This window comes from Diuraphis noxia, unplaced genomic scaffold, assembly GCF_037042655.1.
Source record: "Diuraphis noxia isolate RWA-SAM2 unplaced genomic scaffold, SU_Dnox_SAM2 contig0004, whole genome shotgun sequence".
NCBI lineage: Eukaryota > Metazoa > Arthropoda > Insecta > Hemiptera > Aphididae > Diuraphis > Diuraphis noxia.
In genome coordinates, this window is record NW_028301714.1 from 41809772 (window position 1) to 41824113 (window position 14342).

General features: G+C 28.2%; 1 protein-coding gene and 2 long non-coding RNA genes across 5 annotated transcripts; 2 read left to right on the forward strand and 1 right to left on the reverse strand.

Moving 5' to 3' along the window:
• Positions 1-2517: 2517 nt before the first annotated feature.
• Positions 2518-4816, reverse strand: LOC107168759 (transcription elongation factor elongin B). The gene is made up of 5 exons (XM_015518272.2): positions 4665-4816; positions 4443-4554; positions 4261-4354; positions 3171-3312; positions 2518-3114 (listed from the first exon to the last, which is right to left on the reverse strand). The coding sequence occupies exons 2-5, from the start codon at positions 4443-4445 to the stop codon at positions 3003-3005; spliced, it is 351 nt and encodes a 116-aa protein (XP_015373758.2). The 5' UTR covers positions 4446-4554; positions 4665-4816; the 3' UTR covers positions 2518-3002.
• Positions 4817-4933: 117 nt separating this feature from the next.
• LOC149056074 (uncharacterized) lies at positions 4934-7939 on the forward strand. Of its 3 annotated transcripts, none has more exons than XR_016191326.1 (4): positions 4934-5327; positions 5484-7166; positions 7223-7710; positions 7776-7939. It is a non-coding gene; the product is annotated as an uncharacterized LOC149056074 (long non-coding RNA). The 3 variants fall into 3 exon arrangements; XR_016191325.1 differs by having other exon boundaries at positions 4934-5136; positions 5200-5327; positions 5484-7710; XR_016191324.1 differs by having other exon boundaries at positions 5484-7710.
• Positions 7940-12474: 4535 nt separating this feature from the next.
• Positions 12475-14050, forward strand: LOC149056075 (uncharacterized). Its single transcript, XR_016191788.1, has 3 exons — positions 12475-12579; positions 13616-13685; positions 13760-14050. It is a non-coding gene; the product is annotated as an uncharacterized LOC149056075 (long non-coding RNA).
• The last annotated feature ends 292 nt before the right edge of the window (positions 14051-14342 follow it).

The following is a 14342-nucleotide window of genomic DNA, read 5'->3' on the forward strand; positions in this document are numbered from 1 at the left end:
ATATCCTTGGTGCATTATATAGGTCAAAAGTAAACATTTTTCAACAATTTTCAAAAAAAAAACAAGTAAAACAAAAAAAAAAATGACAAAAACGGGAATTTTTACGCAAAACCAGTTTTCGACCAAATCGATTTTTTTATATGGTTGTAATTTAAAAATTAATCACTGTAAACACTTGAAATTTTCACCAAATTTTTATGTTGATGTTATCTATATACAGTTTAATTTTCACAAATTGTTGACTTTTTTTGAGTTATTTATAGACCACTGAAATTTTCAATTTTTTTGAGAACTTTTTTGATGTGCCGGTAAAAAAATGTTGGACGATCAAAAAAACTTGAAAATTTAATACAAGGTTCTTTATGAGTTGTTCTTATTGTAGCTAAAAAAAATTAAAAATCGCCAGTCACAATTTTTTTTATAAGCGTTTAGTTCAAATTTTTACAAAATCTGTCGAAAACATGAAAATTTACAAGTAATATTTGAAGTTGAAAAATCATAAAATTTTTTGTGTTAATAACTAAGGATTGAAAATGCAACACTAAGTTTTCCATTAGTTTTCCTTCAAGTAGCTATAGAGAAAACTTGAAACATCAATATAGAAAAAATTTTAAGTGCGTTTGAATTTTAAATTTTTACGAAATAGCGTAACGATAACGATTTATCCTCAAACGATTTTAAATATTTGTAATTATTCATAAAGTATAAGTCATAACTTGAAAATTTCACAAGTTATTTAGATTGGAATTTTCTTTACATGATTTAATTTTCAAAATATTTTGACTTTTTTTGAGATATTTATAGGCAACTGATATTTTCAATTTTTCTGAAAATTTTCTTTTGAAGTGTTGATAAATTTTATTTGGCCCTATCAAAATACTTGAAAATTTAATACAAAGTTCCTCATAAGTTATTCTTATAGTAATTAAAAAGTTATAAAAATATATAGGCACAATTTTTTTTTATTAGCATTTGAAGTTCAAATATCGACTTAATACGTAAAAATCACAAAAATTCACAAATTATTTTAAACTAGAAATTCATAAAATATTTTCCTTTTATATTTAAGAATTGAAAATTTAATACAAGGCTCCTAACATATTTTTACAACATCAGTTGAAAAATAAAAGAAATATATGGTCACAAATTTTTTTTTATAAGCATTTAAAGTTCAAATTTGACTAAATACATAAAAATTACGGCAATGTTCAAATTATCTTAGATAGAAATTCATAAAAGTGTTTCTTTTTAAATCTAAGATTTGAAAATTAAATATAAGGCTCTTGACACATCGTAACAACAGCAGTTGAAAAATATATAGCCACAATTTGTTTTTACAAGCATTTACATTTTAATTTTGACAACATACGTAAATATCAAGAAAATTCGCAAATTATTCTAAGCTAGAAATTCATAAAAAATGTTCTTTTTAAATCTAAGATTTGAAAATTTTTAATAATCTATAATATATCCTAGACAGATAACTGTCTCCGTTCAGAATCGTTTTTCATATACAATGATACCCATCATTGCATTCAAATTTAACCTACCGTAGTCAGAGGTCCACCCCACCCTGTAATGTACAGCAGAGCGACATCCACTTACCCGCTTTTTTAAAATATAATGTAATCTTAAAACCTTGCTTTATACATATTGGCGTACATGTACAAACATGTTTCACATAAGAAATCAAATGAATAGAAATCTGAAATAGTTTATGACAAAGTACTATACAATTGTATTGTATCTATTGTATTAATATTTTTATTTTTAAGGTGAAGCAACCATAATTAGTTATGTGTAAAGTATGTGTATGTATTAGCGTTTTTATTAAACATTAATAAACGATGGCAGCAGAGGAGTAGTAGTGTTCATACAGATCCTCCTCTGCTGTCGGTTTAAACGGAGAAAAAAAAGTACTATACAGAGTGATTCTTTTATCAAACAACACTTGAATCACCCTGTATAATGTACATCATTTTTATATAGTTACAGGAAAAAATGTGATAACTCTTTCTATTTCCTGTATACTAAACTAAAAATACTTTATTGCCCTGTTGTTCATATAGTATTAGTGTTCCTAAAATTATGGTAATAATAAAATATTATCTAACATTTTAATGACCAAATTTGGATTTTACAGAGTAGAAATGGGATCTGTAAAATGTTAGCACTAAATATATGTCATACAGCCCTTCTACACCAACATGTAGTACTAATATAATCAGCGTATTGATAATGTAGTATTTTTATATTCAATACTTTGTTATTTATAGATGTGTTATGGGTATTAAGCTATCTGACTTTTACCCATCCACCACATAATTCAGTATGGAAGCCTTTAGACTTGGGGATGAGGATCAATGTCACCGAATACAATTCAACTTGAATAACAAAAAATAATAAAAATAGAAACAAAAAAAAAAAATCAAAACTTTAATTTTGAAGATAATTATATGGTTAATTTGTAATTTTTTTTTTGTTATTTTTCCTTAATTTAAATAAATATACAAACAATTTACTGTCTTAAATTAATTTTATTTGCAGTGTTCCATACTGAAAATACATAGTATGATATATAGTAATTTAAACATCTTATTATAATATGTAGGTATGTAATATTTTTAATAAAAAACATTTTGTATCAAATAGGTTTTTTTTTAAATAATATACAAACTAAATTAAATATATTTTAGACATTAATATTGAATACCTTAAATGTTACATTAACAAAGTGGATTTCTTGGTATATTGTCTAAATTAACAAATTTGAATAATTTGGTATGTTGTTTAATTTGTTTAGTGATTATGTTACCATTTTCATATTTAAGACATGTTTATTGATTATAAATAAAATATAAAATAAGGTTATATAATAAAAAAAAACTAACCGATTGGCAACCATAAAAAAATCCTTAGTTTAAGCTGAGATGCAATTTTTCACTTGTTTATAAACCATTAAAAAAAACCCATTTTCGAACATGTTATTTAGTTATTAGTATTTACATGGGTGGTTCTTGGCCATTAGTTTCTTGGTTTTTCATGACATATGGCAATTCTGGTGGCAATGAGTATGGAACCATTTCTAGTTGCTCAAATTCTCCATTATCCATCCTACAAATATACAAAATTAATAACCTACTAATGTTTTAATATCTGATTATTTTTACTTCAATGCTAAACCAATAGTAGCTGGACTTTGTGCCTTAGCAATAGTAGAATTCAAACCACATTCTGACAATGTTTTTGTCCCATCCATTATTTCATCTTTGTAGTAAAGTTGTTGACTTGTTGGTGGTACTTTAATGATATCTAAAATAATAATTAATAATAATATAGTACTTAGTACTTACATTTTAGAAAAATTCAATAAATTTTAGTTCTAATTATTTTCACAATTTGTAGTTCACATACATGGAATTATCAGAATTTTGAGTAATAAAGTTATAATAATGCCATTTTTGTAGAATACATATTTTTAATAAACTTGTATAGGATTTAACTATATTAACCTTAGATATGCATATAGATATAGGTTACATACATACATGTAGATAATATTATAGTAAAAGTCAGACATAATATTTTGATACATGTTGTTGTTTGACTGTCCTTTATAAGTGCACATATAATTTTATTTTCCTATAGAAGAAATCGTGAATTTTAAATATTTTATAACCAACATTTTTATAGACTTTAGAATGTAATATTTTTACTCACACAATTTTTTTTATTACTTTTATTAATATTTTTTTTAACTAATAATTAACATGCTAAATTTCTTGTTCCTAAACGTGTTTAAAAACAATGTGACAAACTATAATTTCATAAATAATTTGGTAACCTTCATAATGTATTAGTTCGCATTTTTTGATTTTGTAAATCTATATAGAGTACTCATATTTTGATATTTTTTAATACAGGCTAGTTTAAATTTTATTTAAATAGGATGGTTATAATACCTTATTAATAGAGTAAAATATGTACTCATTAGTAAATTATATTATATATAGTAAATATTGAGATATTTTATAGTATTCCCTTATCAACGATTTGGCTTTCATTACCACACTAGGTATTCCTTCAAGTATCTTAAGGCACAAATGATGTTATTAGTATTATATAGGAAATGTCATAGTTGGGTGGCTCCTTTCATCTTAATAATGTTAACCACGCCATATTTTTGCTTTAACCTATTTTCTTATCGTATTAAAAATGAAACAATTGTATATTGCTTGTAAAAATAAAAATAGTACATACATCCAATAATCTTTTTGAGTTCATCAACCAGTATATTGTCTTTAGCATCAGTAAATATGGTTAGCTTTTTTCGTTGTATCATCATAAAGGCGTCCTAAACAATAAAATAATGTTAGGTATTTGAAATAGGTTTTACGAGTAGTTTAATTTCATATACTACCTACAAATAATAATTTACAAACCATTTTAAATTTAAACTGAAAATATTTTAATCACGAATTATATTGATAGCCAACTATCCACTAAACAATGATTTTGAAATCACGAGGTCAAGAATTTAAAATCTGAAATACACTGAAAAAGAGAAATATTATAAAATAAGCATTAGATTAGATAATACAATAATACAATCTATATATGTTAATGTTATTAAGTAAAATTACAGTAATATAACTTCTACTTACTGGGGTTTATAATTACTAAATACTAATATATTACACAAATAGTAGGTATCTACCGTATATTCGTAAATAATAAATCCTAAATAATAATTATTATTTATTAAAGAGATAGTAATTTCTTTTAACATCGACCTTATCAATTGTCATATGATTTTATAATACAGGTTAGCCCATAGAGCAATATTACTGTATGAGTTAACCACTAATTGTCAAAGATGATAATGATTATAAATTCATGCTTAGAAATTAGAATGATATATAAATAATACTATATTACCATATTATTATTAGCCATTTGTTATAATATTATGATATAAGTAGAATTTACTAATATCAATGGATCTAAGTAATTATGGCTTAAAATAGGTATAGACACAATTTAAGATATATCTTAAATCGTGGATATAGATAATTGAATATTATATTATTATATTTTATTTTTATTATCTTATTGTGGCATCGTGCATATAAACGAGTAAGTTGAAATATTTTGTATAATTTTAGACTTAAATGTATTTTAACGATGCACTCCTTAAAGTTAACCATGTCAATAACAATACCGACTATAAATTTTACCATTGAGCATGACATTTTGTCTCAGAACGATCAAGAGCTATACGGATGTGTCGAGTTCCGTAGTTTGGTGAAGTCGGTTTTGTTGAAGTGGTAAGTGGTATTATTTTTTATTTTTTATTACTATGCCTATGGTTTTAACTGGTTTAGTCGTCGTGAGGTGAACTTGCCAGAGGGCGCCAGTGTGAATGTTTACATGTATACTTATATATAATATATATTATATTATCAATGTTTATTGTTTACTAGGTTTTCAGGTTTTCTACATCCTGCTAGATATCATTGAAAATTGTGCTAAAAAGTTTGTTAAATCGTGGAAAAATTGTATGATGGATGACTAATGAGTATCTACAGGTCTTTAATTGATATATTAAAAAAATTAAAATAATTTTTGCGTGTCATATCATAACTCATAACCTGTCTAAGCAATTCAAATGCATTAATCTTCAGTTTCAAAGGTTGTTTCTGGTTGTTGATACTTGGGGGAGCAGAAAACTAAATGGAATCTACAAATATTTCCTGTAGGTTCTTTTCCTTTGATCGAAAAAAAGGTGATAAATTGTGGTCGTTTTGCTGGGGTCGCTATATTAAATGTGTTAAATTTGAATTCAATAAATTGTATAGGTAATATCGTTATATATTAAACACGATTCTGAGCGAAGACATAATGCCTTTGTCAGGGCACCCACAATATTGGGGGGGGGGGGGGGTCAGAAGGGCCCATGGTATACCAGTATACTGGGGCCTGACGTTTATGCAAAAATAATTACTTCAATATATTATATTATAAACAATTTTTCAAAAATAATTGTTATTTAAGAAGGGCCCGGGTTAAGTTCTGTACCTGAGCCAAAAATATGATGTAGGGGGGTTGACTTTTATTACTAACCATATTTCATAATATTGCTATTAAAGTAATTTATATTATTATTAAATTATTTATAAATAATAATACGTAACTATACTATGGCTATTTGGTTATATATTTAAATAAAAAATAACAATTTTATAGTAATTTTGTTATAATTAAGAAAAAAATCAAAGGATCTTGACATTTTTCGTCATCATGGTTATTATTATCAACCATGTAAAATCATATTTTCAAAATATTTTGCCTACAATAATAAATTAATAATATAAAAATGTATAAAAGATCATTAAACGTTTGGACTGACACCTGAGTGCTTGACACTGACCGCTCAAAAACGATTTTCGTTGGTAGTAAACTATAGTAAGTATACCTACTAAGTAGGTATAGTATAATTGTCACACAAATACAATTCTATAAACTTAATGATATAAAATTGAATACATCTATTACAGTAGGTAACAATACTTATTTGGTTATTCAATGATGAGTTTCATTTGACTCTTAATTAGTGCCAATACTACTCAGTTCCCCGGTTTTTTTAAATTCAACTCACGATCGGAAAAAAACTATATGATAAACTAAGACGGCTAATACGAGGTACCTACTATTTTCACCGAGGATGTCATGTCTGATCTAACCGGTGATAGCTGACGAGATGACCGATTTCTAGATACTCACATTGACTATTAAGCAATAAAATTTATTAATTTTTACTCACAAAAGACAATCGTAATATCGTAGAATAGCCAGAACCAGTCTTGATTTACAGCAGCGATCACTAATAACTAGAAACTTAAACAACGGCTTCTGCTGTCAGCAGACATGTATTAATTGGATGTCAACGATTATTGTGCTTGGGACGAGCACGATGGAATATGACCGAAACAGCCACCATATAACATCACTATTGCAGAGTCAGAATGGTCATATAACATGTATATGGTGACGCTGTTAGTCTACGAAAGACGACGAGGCGACGATAGTCGGGTCTATGCCTCTATATGGTCTGTATAATGCATTCTATCGACGATCTGAGACGTGCAGGGACTCCTGCTGCAGAGGTATAGTACTTACGGTAATGAAACGCACACATATTATACTGATTCCATGTTTTAAGGGGCAACAATTCGGTGAACTTCCACACCACTGCAGCATGAAGAATACGTAATTTTGCTCTGGCGCCTTTGTCGTTATTTATTCTGCAATTGTGATATCTTTCTATATATATTCAGCTTATTACACGCCGTAGAAACGTCTATGTAGGTTTTAATTCACTCATCAGCCGTCGCTTTTTCGTCGTCCATGGGATGCAACGCGTCGCACAACAGGACCTGACCCTTCCAGTGACGTTGCGGTAGCTGTGTCGTCCATATTCCATACTTGATGTCTGAAAGCGCAGTCATCCGATATATGTTCATTGACAGGAGTCGTCTACTGCACACAGAATTCCCATCATTGCAGGATATCCCAGGTGTATACTCGTCATTCGGATGTTCCTCTAGCTGGAAGCAGACCGGTGCCTGCACGGGCGACAATGGTCTAGTCCACCAACGTCCGTCGTTCTGTCCGATATAAGTGTTCCATGTATACCTATATAAAAGACAGGTAACTCGTTTTTTTATATTTCAACTTATGTCTTGCGTCCGAATCATTTTATTAAGTTTTTTCAGTTCCGTTTCATTACGGCATCATAATCGTCGCTGCAGGACACCGATACTTCAACCTCGACATGATTAGGTATAGGAGGTATAGCTGTATCGCTGAACGCTGATATAATCATATTTTCTGTAATTTGTAGTCTTAGACATAATATTAATATGTATAACCTAATAAAGTCTCAGTTTATAAATTACGAAATTTTCTTTTGGAATATAGTATTCAATATATTATATCATCCTAACATCTGCTAAACAACGATAGTATATCTATAGTTGATATCAATTAATATGTATGAATATTTTGTTTTTTGATGATATTTATAATACAGGTACCTACCTCCAAATGGTTATTCATATATTGCATTATATGAGAAGTTTGGCTATATCATTTTATCTATGACAGTAATTACTATTTTACTATTTATAGTAAAATTATTATTATTACTATTGAAGTTATCATTGTAATTTGTCGATATTTATTCACGGGAAATTAAACTCAAGATGTTATACTCAACTTTGCGTGTACATATAAAATCCTTGTTTTGAAAATGGGTAAAATTCAAAAAGTGAATAAGTAAAATAATGTTTACTGTTTCAAATTATTTTTAAAGCGAGGAATGTACTATAAATTTATAAATATTTTGTATGAAACATTTTGTATAATTCAGAAGTTACAATTACTACTTATTTTGGTATTTTGGATAGAGTATTCCGAACAATAGATATATCATCTTTTATTTAGCCCTGTATAGCAGTGGTTTCCAAACTGTGCACCGTGAGCACATTTTAAGGGCACCGCGGTTTGCAGCTCATAATAAATAATTTAAGATGTATATAGAATTTATTTTTTTTAATTCATTATTAATGAGTATTTTTTTTGTTCTGTTTTTTATGGTATTCACAGTAGGTCACCTGGCTATATTTGGTCCAAAAAAAAGCACCGTGTAAAAAAAGTTTGGGAACCGCTGCTGTACAGTTTAATATTTCAGTTTATTATAAGATTAATAACTTAAAGAAAGAGAAAAATCGGCAATAGAATTTATATACAATTGATTACGTATTGAATGGCCAAATATTATGAGTCACTGCCATAATAATATTTTTATGCTTAACAACCAACATAGAACTACAGTTGACTAAGCAAGCTGCATATTACAATGCTTAAAAGGATTTTAGTACTTGAATAAATTTTATATTTTTTTTCACTATAATGCGTATTATCTATATTATATTACACCTATAGTGTGGATTCTTAGTTTCCAATTTAAGCGTTATTATTTGAATATCATATCCGATGCATGAATGTTATTTTTTACACTCATAAAAATATACATTTTTTCTTGTACGATAAATAGTATCAGTTAAACGAACATTCTCAGTGTACACACGTTGACGTAATACACTCACGTAAAGGAACATATTTATCATACATATATGCATTGCATATACTATATGTAATGCACTTATACATAACTTATTATAATCTGCAGCAGACTAAAAAGTCCAGCTAAAAATATCAAATATGCATCTGGCATGAACTAATTACTTTGAAAATCCAAATTATTTATACTTATACAAGCCTTATTGGTGTTTCAGAAAATAACTAGAGAATACCATGATAAATATGATACACAATACACTCTATATGGCTTAGATCAAAAGGACTTGTTCAGTTGTAAATTAATGTTCTTAAATACTTAAAGGTATTATAAGAATGTAGTAGTGTGAGCCTTACGTCTCACACTCTTGCTGTAAAATCCTCGTACCTATAACTATCGTCTATTATTTACATTGTGGTCTATGTGAGTGTCTATACATTTATATACATTTAATACTTTTTGTCTTTTGACAAACGTTTAAATGTATCTATAAAGTTTATATATTTTATAAATAATTCAATATGTAGAATGTAGATACAGATAATAAGTCTCCCGTCGATGTTATAAAGCGAATTACGCTGCTTGTTATATACAAATATGAAAAATGTAATAGTATATAATATTCATCAACCAAGAGTATTCTTTGGGTATGGACGGGAGTTCCCCTTTTAAATTTTTGAAATCTATATCAAACAGAGGCGCAAACTAATTAAAATTATGGGGGGGGGGGCAAAACAAAAGTATTCAATACCCACCTATTAAAAAAAAAATTTTCACTGTGCTCACTTACATATAAATAATAATATTAAAATATATCAAATAAAAATATAATATAATATAATTACAATGTGAGATAACAGTATTCACCAAATTTATTTTAAAAGAATAACCATTAACTTGACTAAAATGTATTTTCAAAAAAGGCATAATAATAAATAAAACTAATACCTCATTTTTCAAATGACCCCTAGATTTGCGCCTCTGATATCAAATGATCAATTTGTAATCGTTATTAATGCATATTGTTATATAATAATATTTAGGTACCTGGTACCTATGGTAAATAAATATTTATTGATGAAAAAGCCTTTTAGGGAGACCTACTTGTGAATCGGCTTTATGGTCTTAAAGAATGAAACCTGCAATTACCAGAAAATATATTTTTTTGATAACCTCTAGCATCAGGAAATTTTTAAATTTAGTTGGTTGTGCTACAGAATAAGATACAATCAACACGGACAACGGAAAATATTATGGTTCCGGTTCACAGATGCGTCGTTTGTCATGTTGTTTAGCTTTTATCGTATTATGATTGACCGTTGTAAATTTACAAGTCAATTTCTAAAGTTGGGCCGAGTTCAACTTTTGGACATGAGTACATGACAAGAAAGACAACGTAGTATTGCAGTGAACGTGAACCCGGCTTAATATAAAATGTAACTATAACCATGGTACAAATTTTGTGACCGTTGTTCACATAGTGCATGGTATTTTGGTAAGTGTGTTAACGTGAACACATTTTCTTATTGGCCTACAGTCAGTTTTTAAGACAGTTTTTCATACTTTATCGTTTCGTTGTTTCATATAAGGTATTATGTTTGTTTTTTTTATACATTATAATAGTAATTATATCACATTAGGTATATTATTATAATATTTAATACTTAGGTGTTTTCTGGTAACAAAATATTGGTAATATATTAGCTTTAGGTTGAACCATATTAACTCTACTGACTACCCAACATGGTATAGTTTCCACTATACCATATTATGTTGTGTAGAGTTACCAACACATTTGGTCACCTACATAATAGGTACACTAAAACACAACACAAAACCGAGGTACAGTAGAAACCAAACTTAAGGAAAATACTATGTACTCATCATATCGTCCAAAACGTAGAGAGAAATTCTACGTATCCATTTGTGCCATTCACCGATTCTCGATCAAACCGTTTTAACGACGTCGTCCATGAGTGCGTTTATTAACATGCAGTATGCGCAGTGCGACGAAATTACAGTGAAACGAGTCTAAATCTGTTTGTCTCTTAATTTCCGGTGGTGTCGTCATCGCTCGTTTCTCGAGGATTACGAGACGAAGGCAGCGCGTCAAGGTAGGAACTAGGAATTACGCACATGTACCGATAGATAGTAGTTATTCATATGAAACAAAAACCAACCTTAGAACCATTAGAAAATAAGCTATGAACCATAATAAATTTTAAGAGTTAATAATACAATAACTAATATGTTAAATACTTGTATTAATGTTAGAAATTATAATTATAAACGGGTATGCATTTTGATACATAAAGTGTAGCCTGGGGCGATTTATAGACGCGTTTCTGAGTCTATAACATGATATTGTTTTCGTGTTCGTGTTCGTTGCGCGACCACAAGAGTGAGAGATAATCCGTTTGTGCCCAGTGCCCACATCATTGTCACGCCTACAAAGCACGCGCATAGTACGATCCCCTCACCACGCCATTTTCATTATTATTATCATTATTTTTATTATAATATATTCCCTCTGCACGGAATAATAATACACATGCTACTAATGCTGATCATCGTGTGTTAGTAGGTACCACGCGAAAATTTTGTTTCAGTACTATAATAATGTCGTCCGTCTAAATCATTTTTCAAGTATTTTTTTCTTCTATATTCTTTATACTTGTCTTTCGCATATTTTTAAGGATATCGTAGTATAAATAAAAATACCAATCATTTAATATATATATATGTTTATAAATTATATAACATCTGTACTCTGTAGGTAGTGTAGGTATATACTAATACTATGTATAGTGATACTGTATGTCTGTATGGTATAACTGTATACTTAAGAGTATAGGTATTCAATATTGTTTATTATAAATTATATAATAGGTACACGATGCGGTCGATGCACCAACTGCATTATCCCATTTTTATACAGAGATATGCTACGATCATGCACGTATTGATGCATTATTTCTGCAGTATATAGTGTAGGTATTAGGTAGTAAGTAATACTAAATAATAATAATATACTGACACATTTTTAATTATTATTACTAAATATGTAGCAGTTATCGATGTGCTTTTGGAACGACAAAATCACAAAACAATATACTACCAATTATTATTATTATTATATGCTTCACAAAATTATCAATTAATTCTGTTACTCCGCAGTCAAATGTGTTCTCCAATTTATATGGTCGAATTTAGTGTGGCACTTGATAACGGTCCATCGTCAGCAGCGATTGTTGACGTGCCGCCACACGCGGAGAAAGCTAATTTCTTTGGGTTGTCAAAAACCGCTCTGTTGCGTCACGCGCGCGCACGTTATTAGTCGTATATGGGCTTATGTAGAAAACCCGAGTCAGAGTATGGCGTTGGCGGTGTTAACACAATAATAAGGGAAATTGGATGCAACCCTATACTATATATAGGTAAACGTATACTATACATTATAGTATATAGTATAATTAGTATATATTATGTATAGTAGCTAGGTATGTAGGTACCTGCAATACTACTATGTACTATAGTGTCTATTTACCTATAACGTATTTATATTGTCATATTATTATGTTTATTGTTTGGTGTATGTTGTATACATAATAATTCATATACCTAACACCTATATAATATATTATGGCTATATTTTGTTAGAAAATAGTCTTACATATTTGGAAAATATTTTTTCTGAATTGTATATTTATCTGAAATTTAATTTAATTGGAAATAGGTATATTATTCTGTTTTTAAAGTATGCGTTTGAAAATTAAACTATTTTCAAAGATTATTTTGGAACCATATGTTTATTTGAAACGTTTATTTTATTGGAATAATTTTAGCTCAAAAAACCTTGGATAAGTATTTATTCTGTTCGGTACCGTGTATTATAACTCAATATATTATACTTCAAACAAAATATTTTCATGAAAATAAGTTTTTGAGCATATTTGATTCCAAAAAATATTATTCAGTAGGTATATTAAAGTTTAAGCAACATAAATGTTTTCAACTGTATATTTTTTATGAAATTTCGTTTCCGATATAGGTATTCTTTTTTAAACAGATTACGATTCCAAAGCATATATAATTCAATTAAAATACAATTTTAGCAGTATGTGTTTTCAACGAGATATTTACAACAAACTGATATTCCGAATTAATCGTTTTATACATTTTATTCACCTCTATAGCGACGTGTTCAATACTTATTTTAACAAATTTTTGGTTTGGGACTGGCAATTTGAAATGATAAGTGATAACTGAAAACACATGCGTGCCTACATGATAATATATTATAATATAGTGAAAACTATAACGAAACTCTTTTCAGCGAAAACTCTAAATAATGTAAACATGACATAACAATGGTGGGTTTGCTTCATAACCCATTTGTAAATTTGTTTTCTATAGCGTATTAATCACTCTCAATAATAACGAAACAATATTTTATGTTTCATAAATTTGAAGTTGTTTTGCCAATGCTGAAGAAGAAATAGGACAATTTTAAAAAGAAAATATTATACGAGTATACCACTGAGTGAGTGAATTATTCAGTTCAATATTTCACAAACTTATACTCCTCACGATTTACAAAATTATTTAACTATGCAGGAATTGTCGAGAACCTGGTTACAACAGCAATAACGTTAACTTATGAAGAAATCCTAAATGCAGTGATAAAAAACAAGGTGGAGCAAAAAGAAGATAAAGATGAAGAGCAGCCTGATGAAGTTGTAATATCAAGTACCTATTAAACAAACACTCGATGGGGCTAAATTATTAGAAAAATACTTATCGTTTCACGAAGATGATCCAAAGTTATTCTAAAACATGATACAAATTCATAGAAAAATACAAAAAGAATATTGGCATAAAAAGTGCAAACAAAGATGATAGACTATTTTTAAATAAATGTATAAAATATAATAAGTATAAAAATTTAATACAATAATTATAATTTAATTTAATAAAATAATAAATACATATCATGTAATTAACTACTTATTATAACTTGGTATAACTACCAATAAAAAAATATTATATTGAACCTTTTATTCCATTTTCAACCATACAGGCTTTTTTTATATAATCTTCTTTATTTTCTTAATTATAAGTAACTTTTTATATCTTGTATTTTATGTAACGTAATTGTTGAAACTTATTGTTAGACAAAGTTTAAATAAAAAAAAAAAAA